The following is a 21,916-nucleotide window of genomic DNA, read 5'->3' on the forward strand; positions in this document are numbered from 1 at the left end:
TGCAGGAGAGTTGAAGGAGGAGGTGCTGAAGTGAGGCGAAGATACCGAGTGAGGTGAAAAGGACGGGTGCATGCTGCTGCTCTAAAAACAATGGGGGGGTAGTTATTACAATCTGGTCCCCCGGTGGGGCCCGTTCACCAACACAGACAGCGGTTGGAGCTGCAGCAGCTGTGAAACACAGTTCATGGAGGCATTAAAACCCCACTCGCACCAGAGTGCCACCATTTGGATTCAAAAATCTCACATCCTCTCTGAATCATAACTCACTCGAAAATGAACACAAACATGATACTTTTAGATTCAGTGTGACTCACACGTCCTTGGGCTGTTGTTATTGTCCATTGCAATTACAAGTCAGTCAATCTGCTTAGAAATAATAGAAGAAATGCCATTTCTTTAACTACAGAATTCGCCTGAGAATCACTTTTTAAAAAAAAAATTTATTTTCTCATCAAATTCAGGTGTATTAAATCAATCCAGTGACAGCTGTCTTTTACTGGTGCTGTAAACAAATATTTGGAAAAAATGAGGCTCAAGTTGCAGCCCGCAGTTAACTAACTGACTCCATGGTAACCTTATACATCCTGTTTAGCCTCAAAACGATTGCAATTATAGTTCCAAGAATAGCCCAGTTGCCAGGGTAAAACTTTGACAGTTAATGTCAACCCGGACCCTGAGGTGGAACTGCAGGAGATACGGTTGCTAAGGCTGTGACTGCAGTTCAAGTTTGCGTTCCAATATCTGCAAACATATAACCATTAGATATTTTTTATGAGACTTTGGGACATTTCCAGATGTGTTTGTGGCGTCCTGATACAGGCATTTTCAAGCCTAAATGTGATGTTTTGCTGACCCTAACCAAGTGGTGCTTGTGCCTAAACCTAAACAGAGTGTAAGCAGGGTTTTTGGAAAATTGGAAAATTGGAAAATTGAACCTGCAACATAAAGAAACGTAAGGTTCTGACTTTTTTGTGGTTTTGCAGAAACTCATTTTGCCATCATTTATTCTGGTGATGGGGTCGTCAAGAAGAAGTCATCAACATATACACAAAAAAGCTCACATTTTCACTCTGCAGAGTTCACAGTTGTCTCTGTTGTCTCTCTATCGCTTTCGGCCCTGAAGACTTTCCATCCTCTGAACAAATATATTTACATTTTTTCGTATTTGTCTAATTCTCCTACCCACAATGGTGACTAAGCAGCTAAAGGGCTGAAGTGCCTTGCTCAACGACACTTCAAAACTGTTGTTGTCGGGGTTTGTGCACAGTGCCGCAGTGTCATGTTGTAATGCTGTCGTGCCACCACCGTGTGCTTATGGTTAACCTTCCTCTGCTACAAAACCCTCTCACCTTCCTCTCTTAACAAGAGTTGTTTACCGGCTTCTGATAAAAAATTCCTCCATAAATATACACCTCAATTTCCACTTCACCTTCAATTTCACGTCACACAACCAACCACATTCCTGGCAAAGTCATCATCGGCTAATCATGTTGGAGCAGTTACTGCATATGAAATTATTTTAAGATGCGCATTGGGCAGGACTGACGTGCGGTGGTTTATATCCGGAACTAGAACCAGCGTGCAGCTCTGATAGGCAGCTACATGGTGCGCTGCTGTATTGGCCTGATACCAGGCTGTGTCTAATATGGTGGGGATTGACTTTCTCTTGCTTGCTCCCAGGTAGTGTGGGGGGGATTTAAACTATTTTACCTCCCCAGATCTTCACACCTTCCCTCAGGCCCTCTCACCTCGATGCCTTAAATATTAATGGTAAATCGGAGGATAGTGGATGAGTGAGGAGGGGAGAGGGCTGACAGCTTAATCATGGCGGCAGCAGCCTCCCTCTCTCCTCTTCTCTAACGCTGTGGGCGGCTGTCACCACGACCTACATGATGTAATCACCTCCATAACCCTGATATGGGCCACAGAGGGCCTTGCAGCCAGAGATAGAGGAACAGAGAAGGGGTGGTGAGGAGGGACCTTAGGGAGCTTCCAGCAGAGGATCATTTAAAGTCAAAACCCACAGAGAGTAACTATGAAGTCGTAAGAATTGAGGAGGATGGAAAAGTCAACGTATAGCTCCAAAAAGAAAGGAGTGACCTTTTTTGGGCTCTGCCATTTACTACCACAGCTCTCAAACACTTAAACACAACCTCAAAAATAGAGTAAGAGCTATTCTGTGTTGCTGCTCTGCCCTGTTCAGTCTGCATGCAGCCACCAAAAAACACTGCAGACATCAGTGCTCTCTTCTATTTTAATCTATCATCTCTAGATCACAAGTTATTGATCTTTTTCTTTGTTCTTACTACTTATCAAACCCTGGTGATTATCACATTTCCAGAGATTTGAAGATGCCATTCTTGGGAGTATGTTTTTTTTTTGTTAGATCAATGATGATGTCACACTTCAAGATCAATCTTACTTGAAAACTAAGGTCAGCTAAAGTAATTACCACACCCATAGATGTTGTTTGTCCGTTTGTTGGTTGGTTTGTCAAAAGGACTACAGAAAACAACCACAACTGAATGGATTTGCACAAAACTTGGATGGAGGATGGGTCACCGCTCACAAAAGAACCTGTTAACTTTCTGTTCAATTTAAGTTTTTTTCTCACTTTCTTAATTTCTAAGAGAATCATACAAAGTGGATCTTGATGAAAAAATCTGGGGCAAAATGGGATCTATGAGTGAGAATAATATGGGACTGTTGTTGGGCCTTGGCGGAGGAGAAGTCCGACCGAGTTCCATTCATGCTATATATGTGTATTTGCTCTGTTTGCAGCTGCTAGTATATATATATATATATATATATATATATATATATATATATATATATATATATATATATATATATATATATATATATATATATATATATATATATATATATAAAATAACACTTCACACCCTCAGCTCATATAATTCTAGGTAATACGGGAGAAACATCAGTTCTCCAGCAGGAAATAATGATAAAAAAGTATTGATTTTGTTACAAAGTGGAACTTAATGTATTCCTTTTTTGCTCTCCACAGTTTTGGCACTTCAGAACCCATCATGCTGTGGGTCAGTCATTCCCAAAGCATTCCCAAGCCCTAAAGGTACAGCAGGTGGGCTGTGAGAGGTCATTCATAATTAATAACAAAAGTTTTTAATTTTCAATTTTGTTATGAAGTTTGAACTTGCCATACGATATCTATGATTGTTAAATATTTAATCAGAACTAATAAAACAAGGTGAGTTAAATAACATTTTATTCTTCATTCATCTGACTTGTTCTTATCTGGTGTTGTGTTTAAGTCATCTACGGGTCTTTATTAGGAATACCTCATCTTAGTCTCGTGTGTTGATCGGAGTGGTGATTAAAAGGGTTAGGTGGGTTGCAGAAGATTTCCCAGTTTCAAAGTGGGCCGTGTCATTCTTAAGTTTGGGAATGACAGCAGTAGGTGATATAAGCAGAAAGTGTGGTCTTGCCATAGAGTTAGTGACTGGCTATTTGCTACACCTCAGCCCTGTTGTAACAAATTAAAGTTGGCTTTTGTTTTATTAGACCAAAATTTACATTTGGGAGAATCTGCGCCAAAGATCGTGGCTCATCAGCTCCCAGCAGAGCAGCAAAATAGATCACTTTTAATCCTGACAAATAAGTACAACTTTCTCCTCAACAACCCTCAGAGACTTCTGCCTGAATGTAACGGGTTAACAACGCATTTATTCATCTCTGTTATGTAAAAGAAAAAGTACTCTAATAAGAGACCACAACAGATTGGGTATGACACACATCAAAATGACTACCACAGGCAGTTACCTCTTTAACTCAAGCACTTCATACTTGACATTTTGAGAGAGACTACATAAAAGAAGGTTAAAACCTCGGGCATTTTCAGGACAATAAACCACGCATGGGTAACCCCTTAAAATGGGGAGTTAAACACAGCCAGAGTGTCGTGGACTCAGCGGGACAGCCTCTGTCTCTATCTCGTAATTGAGCCGTGCTGTATTCGGAGATATGGAGGTGAACAAAGAGGTGGAAGTCGGCCACTTCTTGCCTTTGTTGCTCACTCTGTATATGACAAGAGGGTGTTTTCAATCAGTCCTTCAGGTACTGACAGCACAGAGAGGGGAAAGGGTTTTGATCTGAGCATGTCAGAGTTTATTGTCAGCACATCTATATTTTATGATGGTGATACCTTGAGTTTGGCGCTCGCTGCTGTTTTGATTTTCAGCTGGACAAGAGACTGCTGGGGAGCTGGAGGGACTTACAGCCGGAACAAGATGGGTATACCCCCTTTTGGGTAGTTGACCGACACAAACAAGGAACATAGTATACATGTAGTTGTTGCTACCAGTAACTGAGAGGCAACTGGTCCTTAACACTAAGTTTTTGCAGTATTGTTTTGTTTTGTCGGATTTTCCATGCTGTGATTTTTGTACTTAGGTCTCAACAAGTTTTAATTATATGCAAATATATATATATATATATATATATATATATATATATATATATATATATATATACATATAAACAAAATAACTATATTAAATGCTACAGTTAACTTGGGCTTGACTGATGGGGGCTGTGTCTCCCTTCGGCTAACATTTAGAGTAGAATAGTCCTGTGGCCCAAAGGTGACACAAACAGGACAGGAATTGACAGGAGAAGATTGAACAGCATCAGGCGAGATTCCTTAGAGACCTCTTTTCATTATCTGTCTCCAAGTTCCAGTATTTCCCATGTGGAGAGAGGCGTCTGAACCAAAACAAGGATGTGAATATGAAACAGATCACCGCTACCCGTCCTGACCTGCTTGAATCAATACAATCGAGCTCATCGACGCAGCGCGGGCCATGCATCTTGAACGAGGCGCCGCGGACAGTGAGACTGAAGGAAAGAAATCAGTTGACCTCCTTACCCCGTTTATAGGATACGTCTTCCACCCGAGCTCTCCGAGCACAGACGTCGTATCCAGCAGCACAACTGAAAATGGGGGAAAAACACAACCATTAGCAACCTGTCAACACACAAAAAGTCCTACTTTCGCACCGGAAATTGAAAAATCAGTCATAAACATGTTCATTTAGACATTTTTCATATTAACAGAAATGACTTTCTCGGATGAATATTTATGAGCGTGGCGGCGTGTACAGTGGGAGCAACCTTTTTTTTGCTACTCGTGACACAATTTGGGGACTGATGGATTGCAGTCAGATTGCTGTCAACAGTCCATTCCCTGCCTGGCTTTGGTTCAATCTCACACACAGCAAAGTGCTCTTCTTCTACCTATGACCGAGGAACAGATCTGTTCTCATCCCCTTCTGTAAGAATATGTGTTTTGTTGCTCCAAATATTAATCAATACCTCGCTTTTTTGTGGATGGAAATTAGAGCTTTGGTATTGCATTTTGCCGGAGCTCAATATGCAATGATATTAATCTCGGTGCAGCGTAATAATATCCTTGTCAGTTGAATCTAACCTTCCAGGTAGAGTTAAAAAAAAACAAAAAAAACAAAACAATTTTACCCAGGAAAATATTGCCATCCTTGACAATATTTTGTCTAGCTCTCAAGGACAGTAGATTTAATAATTCAGGGGGAAAGCGTCTCTCCCAGCGACAAGTGATTTACAGTGCAAAGGAGCAGATATGGCTTCCTGAATTTACCTTCAGTGTGAGGCCATCATAACATCACTAAATTAAAAAAAAAATGCCTACATGTGACAACATTGGGGAATAGTAGACACGGATCCTGTTGCCTTGTCAAAATCCATAAATATTACATGGAGCCCATCCAGTCACCAAACGCACAATGAGTGTGTTTGACTGTACAGTTACGTCCTAATTATGTGTGGAGAACACTTGGTATTCAGGGGTGAGAGTGATAGCTCGTAGAAAAAATACAACAACACTAGACCCGAGAGGCTGGTTTAAAGTCAATCATCTTTCTCACATGCTACGAGCGATCCTCGTCGAATCTCATCAGCAGTCGCAAACAATCAGAATCTCATCTCTATACTTGTCCTTGAGCGGCCATTGACTCAGATCCTCAATGTGAAACCGTGAAGCACACATGCTTACTACTGACACTGATTTGCGACAACTTATGCTGTACTTTTCTACTTGGATAAAGGCTGAGTTTTGAGGTAAGAGTCAGTTTATTATAATTGTCCATTTACAGATCTGTAAGCTGTCCTCATGGGGGATGGTTACGCCTACACAAATCTCTATCAATGACAAAATATCCTGAATAAATCTTCATTTGCATAATTGCTCTGGAAAAGCTTGTTATTAGAACTCAATTGACATTAGATGAGGTAATAGTTGCAATCCTGTCATATATCATCATGTCAGGGCAAAAGAAAAGTGATGTTTGTATCCGTGAATGTGCCCTGACAGGATCAAGACGAGCAGAAAGGAGGGAATTTCTGAGTCTGTCTGTTCCCCAGTTATGAGCCAGTACACCGCTGATGGAGCCTGGTTGACAGAGATTGTCCAAGCATCTGCTCACTGAGCTTTTCATTGTGTGTGCATGTATGTGTCTGTCATACACAACTAAATGCTCCTCTCCTTTCCATTCATCTCCCAGAGAGCCGGTACGGGACACGCTGCAGTGGCACAATGTAACACCTGTTTTGAATCGAGCCAGGCGGCCACGTCGCATCATCCAAGAGTTAAGAAAGGCGTCCAAGGATGTGGGAGTGTTGTCAGAGTTAACAAATTCAGCACAGGCAAAAGAAAATGCAGGTTGAAGCCTGCAGCACTACTGTGGTTAGTTCAGCAGACAAATGTTTTCAAAAACTATGGAGAAAGAAAAAACAATTTATATTCTTCTGAACTACAGAGTAAAAAAGAATATATATATATATATTCTGACATACTGCTGGATGATGTATAAAACATTCTTCAAATCTATTTAATAATATCTGTTTTGCTATGAATTGACAGACATTAGAACAACCCCTTTAAACTGAACCGCAGCTGCTTTATCTGTAAAGCATCCTAAGCAGCAATTGTAAAGAATTATAATGGAACTCTTGATTTTTACTATAACATAAGCCCTTTGATTGTTACATTGTAAAAAACAACTCTTAATGGCTCATCATTATTCTGCCATGATTCTAATAGAAAAATGTTTCTCACAGCAGGATACAACAAAGTTCCACTTGTCCAACAGCAAAATAGGGATTTGTTGAAACTCACGGCAACTTTAAAATCTATCAAATGATGTCTTCATTAGTGTCTGGGAGCATGTGGGTATGGGACTGCAGTGGCGGGTTTTGAACCAGCATGAGAGTAGTGAAATGAAGGGGAGATTCAAAACATCATCTTGGTAATTGAGGAGCTGCAGAGTTTATTAATGGGCAAACGGTAACCTGCACTTTACATTTAGTGCCTCGGAGTCTGCACAGCCGCTGTCACCCCCTCTCTCTCTCGCTCAACCACACACACACACACTGCGTGCTGCCCTATTCCTAAAAGCAGCCACGCTACTGCTATGACACATTTAAGCCACGCTTGGAGGATGATGTTTTTTGGGTTTTGAGTAATAATCATGTTAAGTTATTTGTAGAAAATATTAGGCAAACCCCATGACTTGTCAACACAGTCCGGTGAGATGAAGAAATATGAAATATCGTGAAAATGCTAAAACACATTGGGCTGATGTATACTGAGGTTAACCGGGTCAACGCCTGACGCAGATAATCAAAGAATGCCATAAAATGACGGCGGCCGCAAAACAAAGTGTAAACACAGGATATTAGGATATTATCATCATTTCACTTAGTGTGGCAAACCTGCCCAACATCCAGAGTTGCGTTTCTGGCCACCTACTCAGTTTAAAGTCCGTGTAAAGCGGCAAAAAAATTGTGTTATGAGTTTGTCACACCAAAGAAACATGTATCATTGACCACTGAGCCAAATTTGAAAGATTAAAAAAATTGTTAAGTATATAAAATTAGGTCTCAAAATCATGGAAAAACAAGCACTTCTTTCTGCTGTGAAACGCTGGGGGCGTGTCAGTTAGAGGCGTTGGAACCACGCCCATGCGGCGGGGGCTACACGTCACGTTAATGACGTCGGTGTCTCCCCAGGTGTTCCCCAGGTGTTCCCCTTGTCTATCTAAACCCGCGGACAGTTTATAATCATATAGATGCTGTTATAACATGTAGTGATTGAGATCCTGATCCACTAAACATCCTGGAAAGTGACGGAGTTAAGTTTTTCGCGCTAAATTACATAATTATACATAATCACCATCAGTAAACAGGACGCTGTCTGACTCTGTCACTCGCGGGGACGGAGGCTGTTTTCTGGGGGACAGTTTCCTGTAGTCTCGGTCAGGAGGGCTGGCGGTCGCGGTGATTTATTTTCGTAAACACTCGGTGAGTTAAACACTCTTGTGACAAGCGTGACAGACGTTGTTTTGTGAGCAGAAATGTGAGGAAGAGTCGGGAGGACAGGGAGGGGACGGACAGGAGGACAGACGCTTCTCCACATACAGCTGTGGTATTTGTTTTCCTCATATAAGTTGGTAAAGACAGTTATAGTTACTACGTTACTTTTGTTCGGTCATGTAACGTTGCTTTGTGGGACATTTCTCTGTATTTAGTTGAGTGAAGGACCTGTGCAGTTATCAGACTGTCAGACTGACACGCCCTCGCTCCGCGCCTCCGGATTATCCGTTCACACTGGGACGGCTCACCAATAATGCGACCCTGATACTACCGCCACATACTGCCGGTGGGACCCGCCGTCAGCGGGACGGAGAGGGTCAGCGGCGGCGCGGTCACATCATGCCGGTGGGACCCGCCGTCAGCGGGACGGAGGGCCGGCTGCGGCGCGGCCACATCAAGCCGGTGGGACCCGCCGTCAGCGGGACGGAGGGCCGGCTGCGGCGCGGCCACATCAAGCCGGTGGGACCCGCCGTCAGCGGGACGGAGGGCCGGCTGCGGCACGGCCACATCATGCCGGTGGGACCCGCCGTCAGCGGGACGGAGAGTGTCAGTGGCGGTCAGCAGCGGCCACATCTCCTCGTCGGCGGGAGGAGAGGATGCAAGCCGGGGACGGAGTTGACCAGCGTCAACGGAATCCCCCGTTTCCATACGTTGTCATCCGAAGGAAACTTAAATAAGCTAACAGCGCCGTCACCCTGCACACTGTGGCATCCAGGAAAGATGCAGAGGATGTGGAGGAGACATGACTGGTTAGCTGACTGGTTGACTGGTTAGCTAGCTGCAAACTATTGTAAGCAATGCTATCCGAGACTGGAGAGTGAGTGGAAGAACCGCTGAAGCTGACGCGCTGAACGTATTTATACCACTTCCGCAGCAGGGCGGGGTTTATGCAAATCATATGGCCGCGTTACGTAACGCGGCCATGATTTGCATGATTTCTGACCCGCCCATTAAATCCTGAACACAGAAATGTTGAAAAACTGTTTGTGAGCCTAGCTCCAAAATTAAATTCTACATGGCCGAATGGCTTTTACATGTTTTGAGTAAACACATTTATGACCTGTTTAATGTGTTTAGAAGAAAATGGCTGATTTTGGTTTACACGGACTTTAAATCCAGGATTCATCCTCCTTGTGGTTTTCTTTGTTAGGTAACAACTGGTGGTAAATCTACATCTATTTCCATAAATTGTCCAAAAACCAAAACAATAGGTTAATAGATGATAAACTGGTCTGTAGAGCTGCGTTGACCTGCAGAGTCAGATAGTACCGGTAACCATCTCCAATGGATCCATTCCATATTACACACAGTCATGTGAGCCATTGTTAATGTGAAGTATTGATTACTTTAGCTTAGTATGTGTGTGTGTGTGTGTTCGTATATATGTATATATGTATATGTTCGTATAGTACTTTGACTGAATGTCAATCATAATTTTACTACTTAAACACACTGTTTTATGCACTCTGGTCTCGTTGCCTCACCGACCAAAAATCCATTGACATATGCAAGGAGACATAAAAGCAATGAGGTGCTGAGGTCACGTTAATGGAGTGGGAAGTCCTGGTGCGCTACGGAATGTATTCTAAAACACAATGTGTGCTATCTGAAATGTGGATCACAAGTGAAGTTTTTAAGGAGGGAGAAATATGTTTCCCCTAAGATTTGAAGAAGTGGCATTATAAAAATGTCATCAGTAAAAATCCATACTGTCAGAGAGAGTCAGGCAAGTCCAAGTTCACACAGTAATTGACATTTTACTACAGCTTGACAAGTTTTCTTTTTAATCAATACCATTATTTTTTCATAAGGTTTCTGATCAATGTTATGTTAAAATATTTGGTGGTTTTAAATGCATCAATCTTTAGGATGTTTTTTTTTTTTTTTTTTTATTATTGGTATTGGTCAGGGGGTCGACCTCTGAAACAATGTTTAAACCGCAGAATCTACCATGAAATTTCTGAACTCTCTACTAACTCCATCAGCTAAACATACATAAAACATTTCCACCTCCTTTTTAAGAAAGTATGAGTTTCAATAGGTGGTGCTTTTCTCTGTCTCTTCTCTTGTCAGACCATTGTGGCATTACGCTACCTGCCTGGTTTTTCCTTTTCTTTATCCGGGACAACATGAAAACATTACAGCAAATTATGAACAGTGACCTTTTCAAAATGGCAACTGAAACCCTTTAAATAAATCCTGCTGTTGTTATATCAATCTGAAATAAGCTTGAGAAAAACGCACATTGATTTATATGCAAATGTGGCAGATTATTGACTGACCATCGTTCCCAGCACAGCGAGGGAAGGTATCATGCTGATCCTTTCACTCCTCTTCTTGCGATCCTATTCTCTCTTCTGCACTAGCTTAGTTGAATATTTCCTTCATGTTGGCCAGTTTTGGATCTGTTCCAGGGTCTCTGTGTGACTTTTTTTCTGCCCACTTATGCCAGGTCTGCACCATGTCAGTGCCAGTGCCAGGCTGGAGGACAAGCTGGCAATGCAAATGGTGTTAATGGACACCATTAGACTACTGTGGGCAGGTAGGTAGCACAGGCTCTGGAGGACAGCCTAATCATTGAAAGTTGGCCTTGTTGCTCACTGCAGCGAGCCGTTTCACACTTCACTTTGCTATAAATAAAGAGCAGCCGATGTACATTTGGTGCCAGTGTGGAGAAGTATCCAGTAGAGAACATTTCAGAGTTGGATCAAAGCGCTGTTTTTTCTGACTTTATAAGAGGTTCTATTAGGGTTTTTTTTGGTTTTTGAATCAGCTACAAAGAAAAGCACCATTTCAAACGCGCTTCAAAATTAAACACTTCTGGTGTGACAACTCTGTACCAGCTTTGTTTAATAAAATACAAAACATATTTACACAGTTTTCCACAGACAAAAGCACGTGTCGATGTGCACGTTTGTATGTATTTGAATGCAGGACCCTTTTACTTGCCTGTCTGTGTATTCTGGTTAGGTCTACTAAGAGCTTAACAGCCAAGCATGTCCTCATCAGAAAAACGAAACGAAACAAACAAAAGCAACTTATGAGTATTTGTGAGGAGGAGTAGTATGAGTATGGTATAGTAAAATTGAAAAGGCTGTAGAGGGAGGGGGTCCGGGATGAAAAGTCAGGTTAAACAAGCACAGGGCTTTTCTTTAGGACATCACTGTTAGGGTTTGGTATAAAACCAGATGTCAACAGTGAGCTCTGACTTACTTACATGAAATAACATCTGGTACATAACATAAAATACCTGGGTGAAGCATAGCGTTTCTAAAAGAAGCAAAAAAAAAGTTATTTTAACCTAAACCCAAAGTAGTTTCCATGACTAAACATAATTAGTTTTCTTGCCTAAACCTAACCAGGTAGTTTTGTCGTCTAAACCTAAAAAAGTAGTTTCAGTGCCTAAACATAACCAAGGAATAGTGCCTAAACCCAATCAGGTAGTTTTTGTGCCTTAACTTAACCGAGTAGTTGTGTCTAAACCTAAACATGTAGATTTACTGCTTAACCCAGCCAAACTGTGACAGACTTGAGTACGTATGTCACTGTTACGCTGCAACAGTCATGTCGCTTTGGGAACAGTGACCATCAGTTCAGTCGTTTAGGTGTGAGGGTGTGCACTAACTGCCAGTGTACACTACTGCCTGCTTGTACATATCCATCCATCCTCTCCCCCCCTCTCTCTCTCTCTCTCTCTCTCTCTCTGTTTCTCTCTTTACCCCTCTATAGAGTTATCTTTTAGCGAGGCACCCACAGACCCTGCCTGGAGCTGAGGGTCCTTTGGGATTTCCGCTGCTCGGATATAAATAGAACATGAGCCGGCCAGCTCATAAATATATGGAGCTCGAGTAGAATGATGACATCTCCTGTCTGGCCTACAACCCTCGTAGGCCACACAAACACCTCAAAATAACTATGGCGCTAACAACAGACCCAAAGGCAGTCTCCTCCACTGTTACTCAATGTAAATGAGAATCGAGAGCAGTTTGAGTATTCAGACGGATGTGCTACTGGTTGTCTACAGTTGTGTACATCTGTGCCTCATTCAAGTATAGCACGCCAACAACATGCTACTATGGTTCAATTTGGAGATATCTGAGTTTCTTATAACAGTAAATCTTTCTGACCAAGTTGCTCCTGGCAACACACTGGCTGTAAAAGATTAATGAAACATCTTTTTGTATGCAGTAGAAGTGTTTTTCCCCAAACTATTGTGTAAAAAGCAAAGCAAGCCATAGTTACAAACTAAAAAAACCCAAACAATTTCAATTTGCAAGCTTCGTACGTTCCAACTCTGACAAACGGCACCAAACAGTGACATTTGATGAACAGACACTTAAAAAAAAAAGATTTTGGTGAGAATTTGGTTTTAAGGATTGCACATTGTTATTTAGTGGCGTAAACAAGGTACAGGGCCCTCAACAGATGAGGGGATGATATGCTGTGAAATGGAAATCTATCCATAGCTGAGGCAAGTTGACAGGCATGACAGGATTTTCGACACGTCGCCACACTCACACCAAGATCAAACATCCAGCCGCAGAATAAATGGCAGCAAAGCAAATCCCCAAATGTGCTTGATTAGATCTGATATAGGCTCTAAGTGTTTTAAATGGGAGATTAGTGAAGGGAATTCTTGCCAATAATATGTGATTTAGCCATTCAGCACGGGGTCAAGTACGGCTGCTAATGCTGAGTACAAGCACGTTGTCGTGTCTAAAGGTGCCTCTTAGCCTCTAAGGATGTAAAAAGTAATATAAATGCACAAGAGTGAGCAAGATCCTGCCTTTTCAGTCAAAAATAAAAAATGAGTATTTCTTTGCTATAGTTTAGCAAATAAAACTTCCGTTTGACACAAGAGGCCTGTTCTCACTCTAATGTGATCCTTTGTTCTGCTAAAACTGTGTAAAGACTTGCATTACACTTTTTCTGTATATGCCTTAATACACGTAGAGGGGGGGTCGTTATATCTGTGTCAGGTGGTAATTTCCCCAAATGTCAGTGTCATTAGTGTTGCACACCTACACAGGTATTTTCAATGATTTGGGCTAATTAGACGTCTGCTCCGGTCAGAGGTGGCGAGAGCAGACTCATCCTTTACTCAATTACGTACAGATACTAATCACGTACAGTAAAGGGTATAAAAGTAAAAGGTATCTGTCTGACATTTTTTCTACAGGCCATTTCTGTGCAAAGCCAACTGAGCCTGAGCCTTTATCACTACACGCCTTCCTCCCCATTCGAGTCTTGAAATCAGTCTCGTGAAGGCGGCAAATAAAGAAAATAATCATTAATTTCCCCTCAAATGCATTCAAACTAAAGTCACAAGCCTGTTTTAAAAAAAAAAAATGTAAGGAGTAGAAAGTACATTTAAGTGTGTTTAAATGTAGGGAGTAAAAGTCAAAAGTTGTCAGAAGTTCCTACCTCTGGCTCAGGTCAAAGTTGTGTGGAGGTAGGCGGCAGTCAACAAACAGAATGACACGAAGCTAAAAATCAAAGCCCGCCTCATAAAAGTGCTCTATGTACTGAACCTTTTTTTTTTTTTGATTCCATGCCGTGATCCTTCGCTGCATGTCGCTTCCTCTCCCTCTCTCTCCCTTCTTTCGAGTCTGGATCTTTGGCTCTTCTGACTACGGAAGGCAAAAAACCCCTCCACGTCCTTCAAGCTCAGTCTGCTCATGTCCACAGCTACTCAGATGGAGTCTAATCAGACGAAACAAGTGGAAACACCTGTGTGGGTGTGAAGACGCTCAACTCCAACCAGCTTCAGGTTTCTGCAGCCTCGAAGGTCGGAGAACCCGATGTAGGTTTTGCACAACCATCGCCGATAACATGCCGCATGTGTAAGTATAACTGGCAGCTAATGGACTGAGATATGCAACACTTGCAGCATGGTTTATTTAATACCAAAGCTAATTCACATGACTGACATTTTAAATATTGCTCAGCATTCACCGCGGCGCATTTGCTCGACCGCTTACGACTTCGGCGGGAGTTGTTTTTCCTCGAGTGCCAAGCGGATCTCGTTCACCAGGTGGCCATAAAGCTCGCATACAATAAAACTCAACAATCATTATCTTAATACGGGAATGCCTTTGAGGAAGCCGAGCCCTTAGTAAATTAACAGTCTCCAGCCTGGAGGAGTCGTCTCGGTGTCTCTGGGCGGGAGAAGCTTCGTGGGGAGACCTCTTATTACATGTAGCAGCGTGTGCTCCACTTAACAGTAATAAGGTAGAAATTGAGGGAGCTTTCACATGGATTTAAATTCATTTTTCATACCTAGAGCTTAAAAGTATGTATACAACTTTCTATACTGTGGATAAGATGCATCTACAGTGTTTTCAAAGTGTTTCAGAATAAACCCAATGTCTTGCTCCCGTGTATTAAGAATTCACATCCACACGTGGTCACAGCACACAAAACCCACGCTGTGGCTTTTCCAGTCAAAGGTGCAGACTTAACATTTTTTTTTTGCGGCCGCTCTCTCCCCCTCTCTCTCTCTGATTGATTGATTTTCCTTGACAGCGCGCTGCTGGTGAATATCTCCCTCGTCTACAGCGGTGATGGTGATAGTGGTACTCCGCGGGTGGCAGCAGCGAGGGCAACAGCTTTAATCAGCCCCTCCACATAAATAAATGCAAAGAGTTGCGTTATCTTGATTATGATTTCATAACTGGATCCTTTTAAGTCTTGTGCCTTCGAACTTTCAGAGATGGAGAGGCGTCTGACCAACATAAAATAACTTTCACATGTGGTGCTAATCCGTTTTTTTTGTTTTCTTTCCCGGGGATGGGCTTGCTTGTGATTTTTCATTCCTGAATCTCTCTGTCAGGTAAGATTAAAAAAAAATAAATCTGTGGAACAAAGAGACCGTTTCCCAATTTACTGGGTACGAGCAGTCTTTTGCTCGTGGAATATTCTACAAGGGCTCAAGAAATCAGGTTAGCAAATGAGATTTGTGAATGTTCATTATGATAAATACAGCCGTCGCAGCCGACTTCACAGGGGAGGGAAATTGGAAAGAGAAAAAGAAGAAAAGTAAAGATTATGGGAAGAGATCTACTGATGGGGGAGGAAACAGGCTTGTTCAAACCTGGCAGTGAGTGAGTGGAGCTTTGTTAATAACTGTCTGCACTCCCAGTTGGGTTGATGCGAGGGACTGTGTGATATGTTGCTGTGAGAGGAGGCACGCAGGCGAGACGCGAAAGGTGATTGGTTTTTATTGTTCTCCTAACAGCTGACATCTCGGCCAATTTTGTTCGCAAAATCCCCAGTTTTGGGAGTTCTGTTTGCCACCGGTCAGAGGCGTCGAAGTACACAACAACACCTCTGTGCGATGATGTTGGCTTTTGTCCCCGGGACACAGCGGCGAGACAGGAAACAATGATTTCCTTTGGCTGGACCTCAACGTGAATTCGGCGGAAAAGGTCGAGACGGACCCTTGCATTCAATTTAGAGTCTCCTCAATAGTCACGCAAACCCTACGCTGGATTGTCCCCTGGCAATCAAGCCTGTGAAGCCACCGGGGCCATTGTGTACAGCAGGAAATTAATTTGGGGAAATATGAAAGTAATCCATTGACAAATGAGCATATTGTGGGCAAGGTGAGAAACATTCCCGCCTCGGCTCCTAACGAGACACTTTTCACTGCCGTCCGAGTCATTATCGGTTCCCTCCATTCCGAGCTGCACCGCGCTGTGGTGGCTGACGACTGCAATTGTGCCGCTGAGGTCCCAGACCAGTCAATATGAAAGACTAAAGTACAATAGGAGGCAGACATCAGTTCAATCATTCAATCTGCGGCGGAGAAAAACACAGAGTGAGGCAGTTATGTAGCAGCTGTCTGGGAGAACAGGGAGTAGCATCGCTCTTATTGAACTGAGAGAACAATAAAATATAACCTGGGGGGGCAGATCCAGCTGTGTCCCACGCAATCAATAAGACTATTTTAAACCTCACTGCTGCTGCTGCGGCTGTGTGTGTGTTTGTGTGTACGTGTGTGTGTGCGTGCATGAAACACACACAAAAGTGCCAGTGCCCACTCACATGCACGCTCACGGATCATGTGAAAAGACAGGTGGGCTGCAGGCTCATGCAAAAGAGGGAAGCAGGAGTAAACAGTGTCACACACACACACACAGGACACACACACACACACACACACACACACAGAACAGATGTGTGCCCTTTCACACTCACACAAAGCAGCCCGCAATCTTTTACTGCGTGTGTCTGACATGGACTGCAACACCTGCAGCACGCAGACATGCGAGTCTCAAGCAGACGCTCAGTACACATTCTCACACTGTCACCCACTTAACGATTCAATCTGTGGCTCCTCCACTGTCTGCTGTGTGTGTGTGTGTGTGATGTAGAAATGTGTAATTAAAGCAGCCTCAGGGTTGTCGCTTCAGCAGCCGATTTCCATAAAAACTTGATTTCATTTTAATATCTGACTCAGTGTTTGGATAAAACATTTTTTTTTAAATTCTAAATCAGATGAGGCCATCCACTGAACTCCACTCGTAAAATAGTAAACTTTAACAATCTGAATGTGGATTCTGTCAGGGTGCATTTCCAAGCAGACAGAAAGCTTAATTCGAGATGATGGAGACTAAAATGAGTGAGGTCAGGGACATATTAAGTCCCAAGAATATGCAGCTCTGATATATATATATTTTTTAATTGAAGTAGGTTTTCTCCATGCTCTGGGTCACCTTTAATTTCACCCCAAAACAAAGAGGATTGGTACAGACGGGGGCAAAGGGCTGATATCAAACTTCTCAGTTTTTGCATGACTGTCGGACTATTTTCTTGCAGATCACCTGCTCTGATCACTTTATCGGTTCCCTGTAACTACTTTATGCGATGCCTGCTACTTTATCGGTTATTAAGTGAAAACGTTTGAAACGATGGATCCGCTGAGAAAATGCACTGTAACAGCACATATATGGTCAAATTCGGGAATCCTCATTAAACTCACCTTGGTTGCAGTGGCCGAAGCGACTCGGGACAATTCCAAGAAAGAGTGCAACGAGGAAAAATCTGTGTCCAAAACTCATGTCTGCGGAAACATCTAGAGCTGTATCTGAGGTAACGTGGTTAGAGGCGTAAAGAAAAAAAAAAAAAAAAAAGACGCGCGGCTGGATCCCCCAACGAGAACCGATCCAATGGTCCTGGTTCTGGTCCTGGTCCTTACATTTGGTCCCAGATGGAAAGAGATGCCGGCTGACTGGGGAAGAGGAGATCCATCCCTTCACCTGGGGGCAGCGGAGGCGGCGGTGGCGCGGAACGGAGAGGATTCGGACAAAAAAGTCGCCAAAATATTCAAAGTGAAACCAGACAATCAGTTTGACCCGAATCAAACATCTGGCTCCTAACAACTTTGAAGACGTCCCATGCACTTCGGTCGGCGGTGTTGCATTGTTTTAAATACACACAAAAAATGTCCTTTTCAACCTAGTGCGTCTCCGTAGCGCACGGAGTCGTGACGGACCCGGTGTTGGCACAGCAGTGCGCGGTTCGGCTCGGCTCGGACTACCAGCCCGCTGTCTCCAGCCCGGTCCGCTGCTGCAGCACCAGCAACACCACCAGCAGCAGCAGTAGCAGAGAGGTGGGGAAGGCGAACAGAGGAGTGATTGGGATGCAGCGGAGGAGAAAGTGAAGCGGCGGCTACAGTGAGGGACTGTGCGCATCTGTGCAGGATGCTCGGCACTAGAGGGGGTTAGCTGACAAGGCAATGGCGTGTGTGTGTGTGTTCGTGCGCGCGCGCGTGTGTATGTGTGTTATCTGAATTGGTTCAAGTGCAGGGCTTCCCATTTTTTTTCCCACAAGGACTCCGAAATGGGGAAATGGACGTGTGGCCTTGCGTGATAGCATTTTGAACCGGTTGGCCTCATCTAACAGAATATTAATCTGTCATTACGTCATGTAAGAAAGAGGAAGCTGATCAAGTTTAAAAAAAAAAAAAAAAAAATCTATTCATCCTAATTGGATCCCTTTGAAATCAATGTAGAATAAAACGTAGTTTTTGTATTTTTTTAAAAAAAGCAAAACGATGCATTCTGTCTTTTTGGACTATTTGAATTGATGCCTTATGTGCAATCATTGCTGTGTATATTCAAATGCACTTTTTTGCACTGAAGGACAAACAGCATTTGGATCTACGTTGAAACTTTAAAGGAACAGTTCACCCCAAAATTTAATTTCAGTCACTATACTCACTGATGGAAAGTCAGTCAACAGAAAATGGCTCCATATGACATGTGAGATCCCAAATTGATGTGAAAAGACATTATAATTACACCCTTTTTAAAGAGCTATTTGTACGAAATTTAGATTTTTTTTCAAACTGTCTCATTCCCAACATGTTAAAAACTGATGCTTTGGGACGGCGGCTGACCCGTCCTACGTCTGAAAATTTCAGTTTTAGAAGATTTTGGGAACCCGGGGCATCATTATTTGATTAGTTGGGAATGTGACTCAAAAATCTTTTCTTACAAATTGCCCCATTAAAGCCCAAATCTTTACTGCAGCTGCTATGCTAAAAGCCTTAATGAAAGCATCAGCGTGACTGTGCCCGGAGGGAATAAATACCATCTTTTCAAATCAAACTGCTGTCTCAGGGCTTCTTGTGAACTTGGATCTAACTCGACGAGCTGTATGGAGCCATGGAGAATGATGCAACGCTGTTCTCCCATGAAGCTCAGGAAACGTTTCGTTAACTAACTAACTTTACTCAGCTTCCCATTGGCATGGGGGTCAGCAGATGATGACTGAATTTTCATTTTTGGTTGAACTCGTTTCAGCAATATACACTACTCAAAATGAGTTAGGGATATCCATCCATCCATTGTCTACAACATTGCTTTATCCCTTTTATGGGGTCGCAGGGGTTTTTGATGGAGCCAATCCCAGCTGTCTCTGGGTGAGAGCAGGGTACTCCCAACAAGTCGCCAGCTCATCGCAGGGCCCTCACTGATGGCAGAGACCACCATGCAAGGTGTCAACCGCACATCAGGAGCAATTTGGGGTTCAGTATCTTGCTCAAGGACACTTCGACATGCAGCTCAGCTCCTAAAATATCCTAACATCTCTGACATATTTTGAGTAATGTACTTTCAAACACTTGTAGCAGCAGTTGAAAGGGAAACCACACCATACACTTTAGTATTAATCAGTAAAACTTATCAGTAGACAGACAGACAGCCTGGTGATTTATGAGGATATGAGCACATTTTTTGATTTACATCAAGTCATAATGAACAGATTTATAGCTTAGGGACACAGATTTAATCACACTTACTTTGCGATCGCTGGAATTGCCTAATGAAAGTTGTAATTAGCCCCAGCAAGTATAATTGTATTGACATCTGACAACCTACAACACTTTAAAAACAACACTGGTTCCTTAAAAAGATTTGTATTCTACAGACAGTAACTATTCAGCCGACTGTCCAGACGCGCGGGATACCCATCTCATGTTCTTCTCACGTCTGTACAACAAACTTCTTCTCAGAGGAAAGTGTGGCTTCATATCAACCCATTTGCAGTGCAACAGTGAGCTGCTCTGCTTGCCAAGCCGCCAATGTCAGCCAAGATTAGGGAAGGTCTTCCTCTCATCTTCATGGACGTCTCATCGAGTGAGCAAGCAAAACCCTCCCCATCCTGACCGGGTTAAACAAAGCAACGCCGGCTGCTGTTATGAGGCCCAGTCAATCAGGGCACAGGAACAGCTTCCTGTCAGCAGCGAGGAGGTAAATACATCAACATCACAATCCGTCACCACCACTTAGCTCCCAGCCAATCACCAAACAATTCAGACGAGCTGCCAACTGACTACTGACTTTGTGCGGGCACAACGTGCAAACACATTGGAGGACGGAGGGCTGCAGAGCGGAATATTTGACCACGTTTGCCTGTCGGTGGAGGGAGGCTGCGTACTCTACAGAAATGGATCAAGCTATTAACGTCACTGGGCAGATGTATTACAGCTATAAATAGATTGATACATGTTGCGGCTTTTCATAGAATGTAGAGGTTACAGAAATTTTAGACTTTTGGCAGCTGTGTGTGTTTGGTAGACTTGTCCTTGATGGGGACACAGAATTAAATATTCATGTCACCTGCCACTACTTTATGCCTTTCTACCTGAAGAGAAATAGTCAGCTAATATTGATTTTCATGATTTCATCAATGGTTACGAGATGACAACACATTTTTATCAACCGACAGCAACCAACCCATCAATTACAGCAGCTTGGTCAGTGGCCTTAAAGCCAAACTATGTTGCGCTACCTGCCCCTCTAGTGTGAGTTTTGCATGTGAAGGTCTCCGCGGTATGTCCTGTTACACTTTCAGAATCAAACTTGCCAACAAACAGTTCACATAGTAAAACATTTTATGATTTTGGTTATGTGAACCTTTTCAATCTGACGTGGGTCTGCGCTAAAACTAGTTGGTAAGGTTTAGGCTCCAAAACTACATGGTTAGATTGAAAGTTTTTGGTTTTGCCACTGACTGAGATTGTCATTTTAAGTGTCTGACAATATTATGGAAAGGATCCCAACAGAGACAGACCTTTATGTTAAGTGAGGGAAGAGCCCTTGGGTGAATTAAGGGTTTATTTTGACCTAGCCAGAGTTAGTTAATTTTGGCACAGCGGAAACATGAACCAAAATGTTTGACTAATTGATAGTTATAGATAAAATTAATTTTTTTGCAATTTAAGGTGGCTGGGCAAGAGTGACATGGTGGCAGTTTCTGTTTAAGCAAAAAGGGATTTTACTGACACCTAGAATGACCATCTGAGCTTGTCAAAAACAAGCACTTTTAGTGGACAACCTTTGACGGTCCAAGTTTCCTACATCGATTATACATCGCCGCCATTAAAGCCCGTGTCACTCCGATCCACTACTAAGATTCCAACATTATCTGTACCTATTACTACTCATTAGCCACCAAAGTATGTAAACACAGGGTCACTGAGGTTAAAAAAGACCAGAATTCCCCTTTAAATCATCTCCCATCCCCGGAGAGGGTGTTGACTGAGAGGGATGATCAAAGAGGGCAAAGTGTTGAGAAGAGGTCCTCTACTGCCCCCCCCCCCCCCCCCCCCCCGCAATGATTTGGTTTCCTTTGCTGTAATGTTGGTCAATGAGCTGTGACTGTAGTGTATAGGAGGCCTAACTGTGAGCTATGATTCCCCGTGTCCAGAGAGAACAAGCTCCGTCCATCTGAACTCATCACAAGCAAAGAGCTGGAACGAGACCGCATCAGCACAACTGACAGAGACAATGAGACTTTATGGTGCTAATGGCCTCGCTAATGTCCTGTTCACAGTCAAGTACCGGCTCATACAGAACTGCCCCACACGTGGAGGGAATCCAAACTGTTAACCCAGGCCTGCAGGAAAATGTAATCCTAAATGTCTTTTACACCATCTAGTCTGGGCTCATTTGAGCGTGTT

At 43.0% G+C, this 21,916-nt stretch overlaps 1 protein-coding gene across 1 annotated transcript in view; it reads right to left on the reverse strand.

The window, feature by feature from the left end:
• Positions 1 to 18,159, reverse strand: part of epha6 (eph receptor A6) — a 191,267-nt gene extending 173,108 nt beyond the window's left edge. The window contains exons 1-2 of the mRNA XM_030428095.1: positions 17,432 to 18,159; positions 4,910 to 4,974 (exon numbers count right to left, since the gene is read on the reverse strand). Coding sequence (XP_030283955.1) covers positions 4,910 to 4,974; positions 17,432 to 17,510 — 144 coding nt within the window. The 5' untranslated portion in view covers positions 17,511 to 18,159. The remainder of the gene's footprint in view (positions 1 to 4,909; positions 4,975 to 17,431) is intronic.
• Positions 18,160 to 21,916: the final 3,757 nt, after the last annotated feature.

This window comes from Sparus aurata, chromosome 9, assembly GCF_900880675.1.
Source record: "Sparus aurata chromosome 9, fSpaAur1.1, whole genome shotgun sequence".
Classification (NCBI taxonomy): Eukaryota; Metazoa; Chordata; class Actinopteri; order Spariformes; family Sparidae; genus Sparus; species Sparus aurata.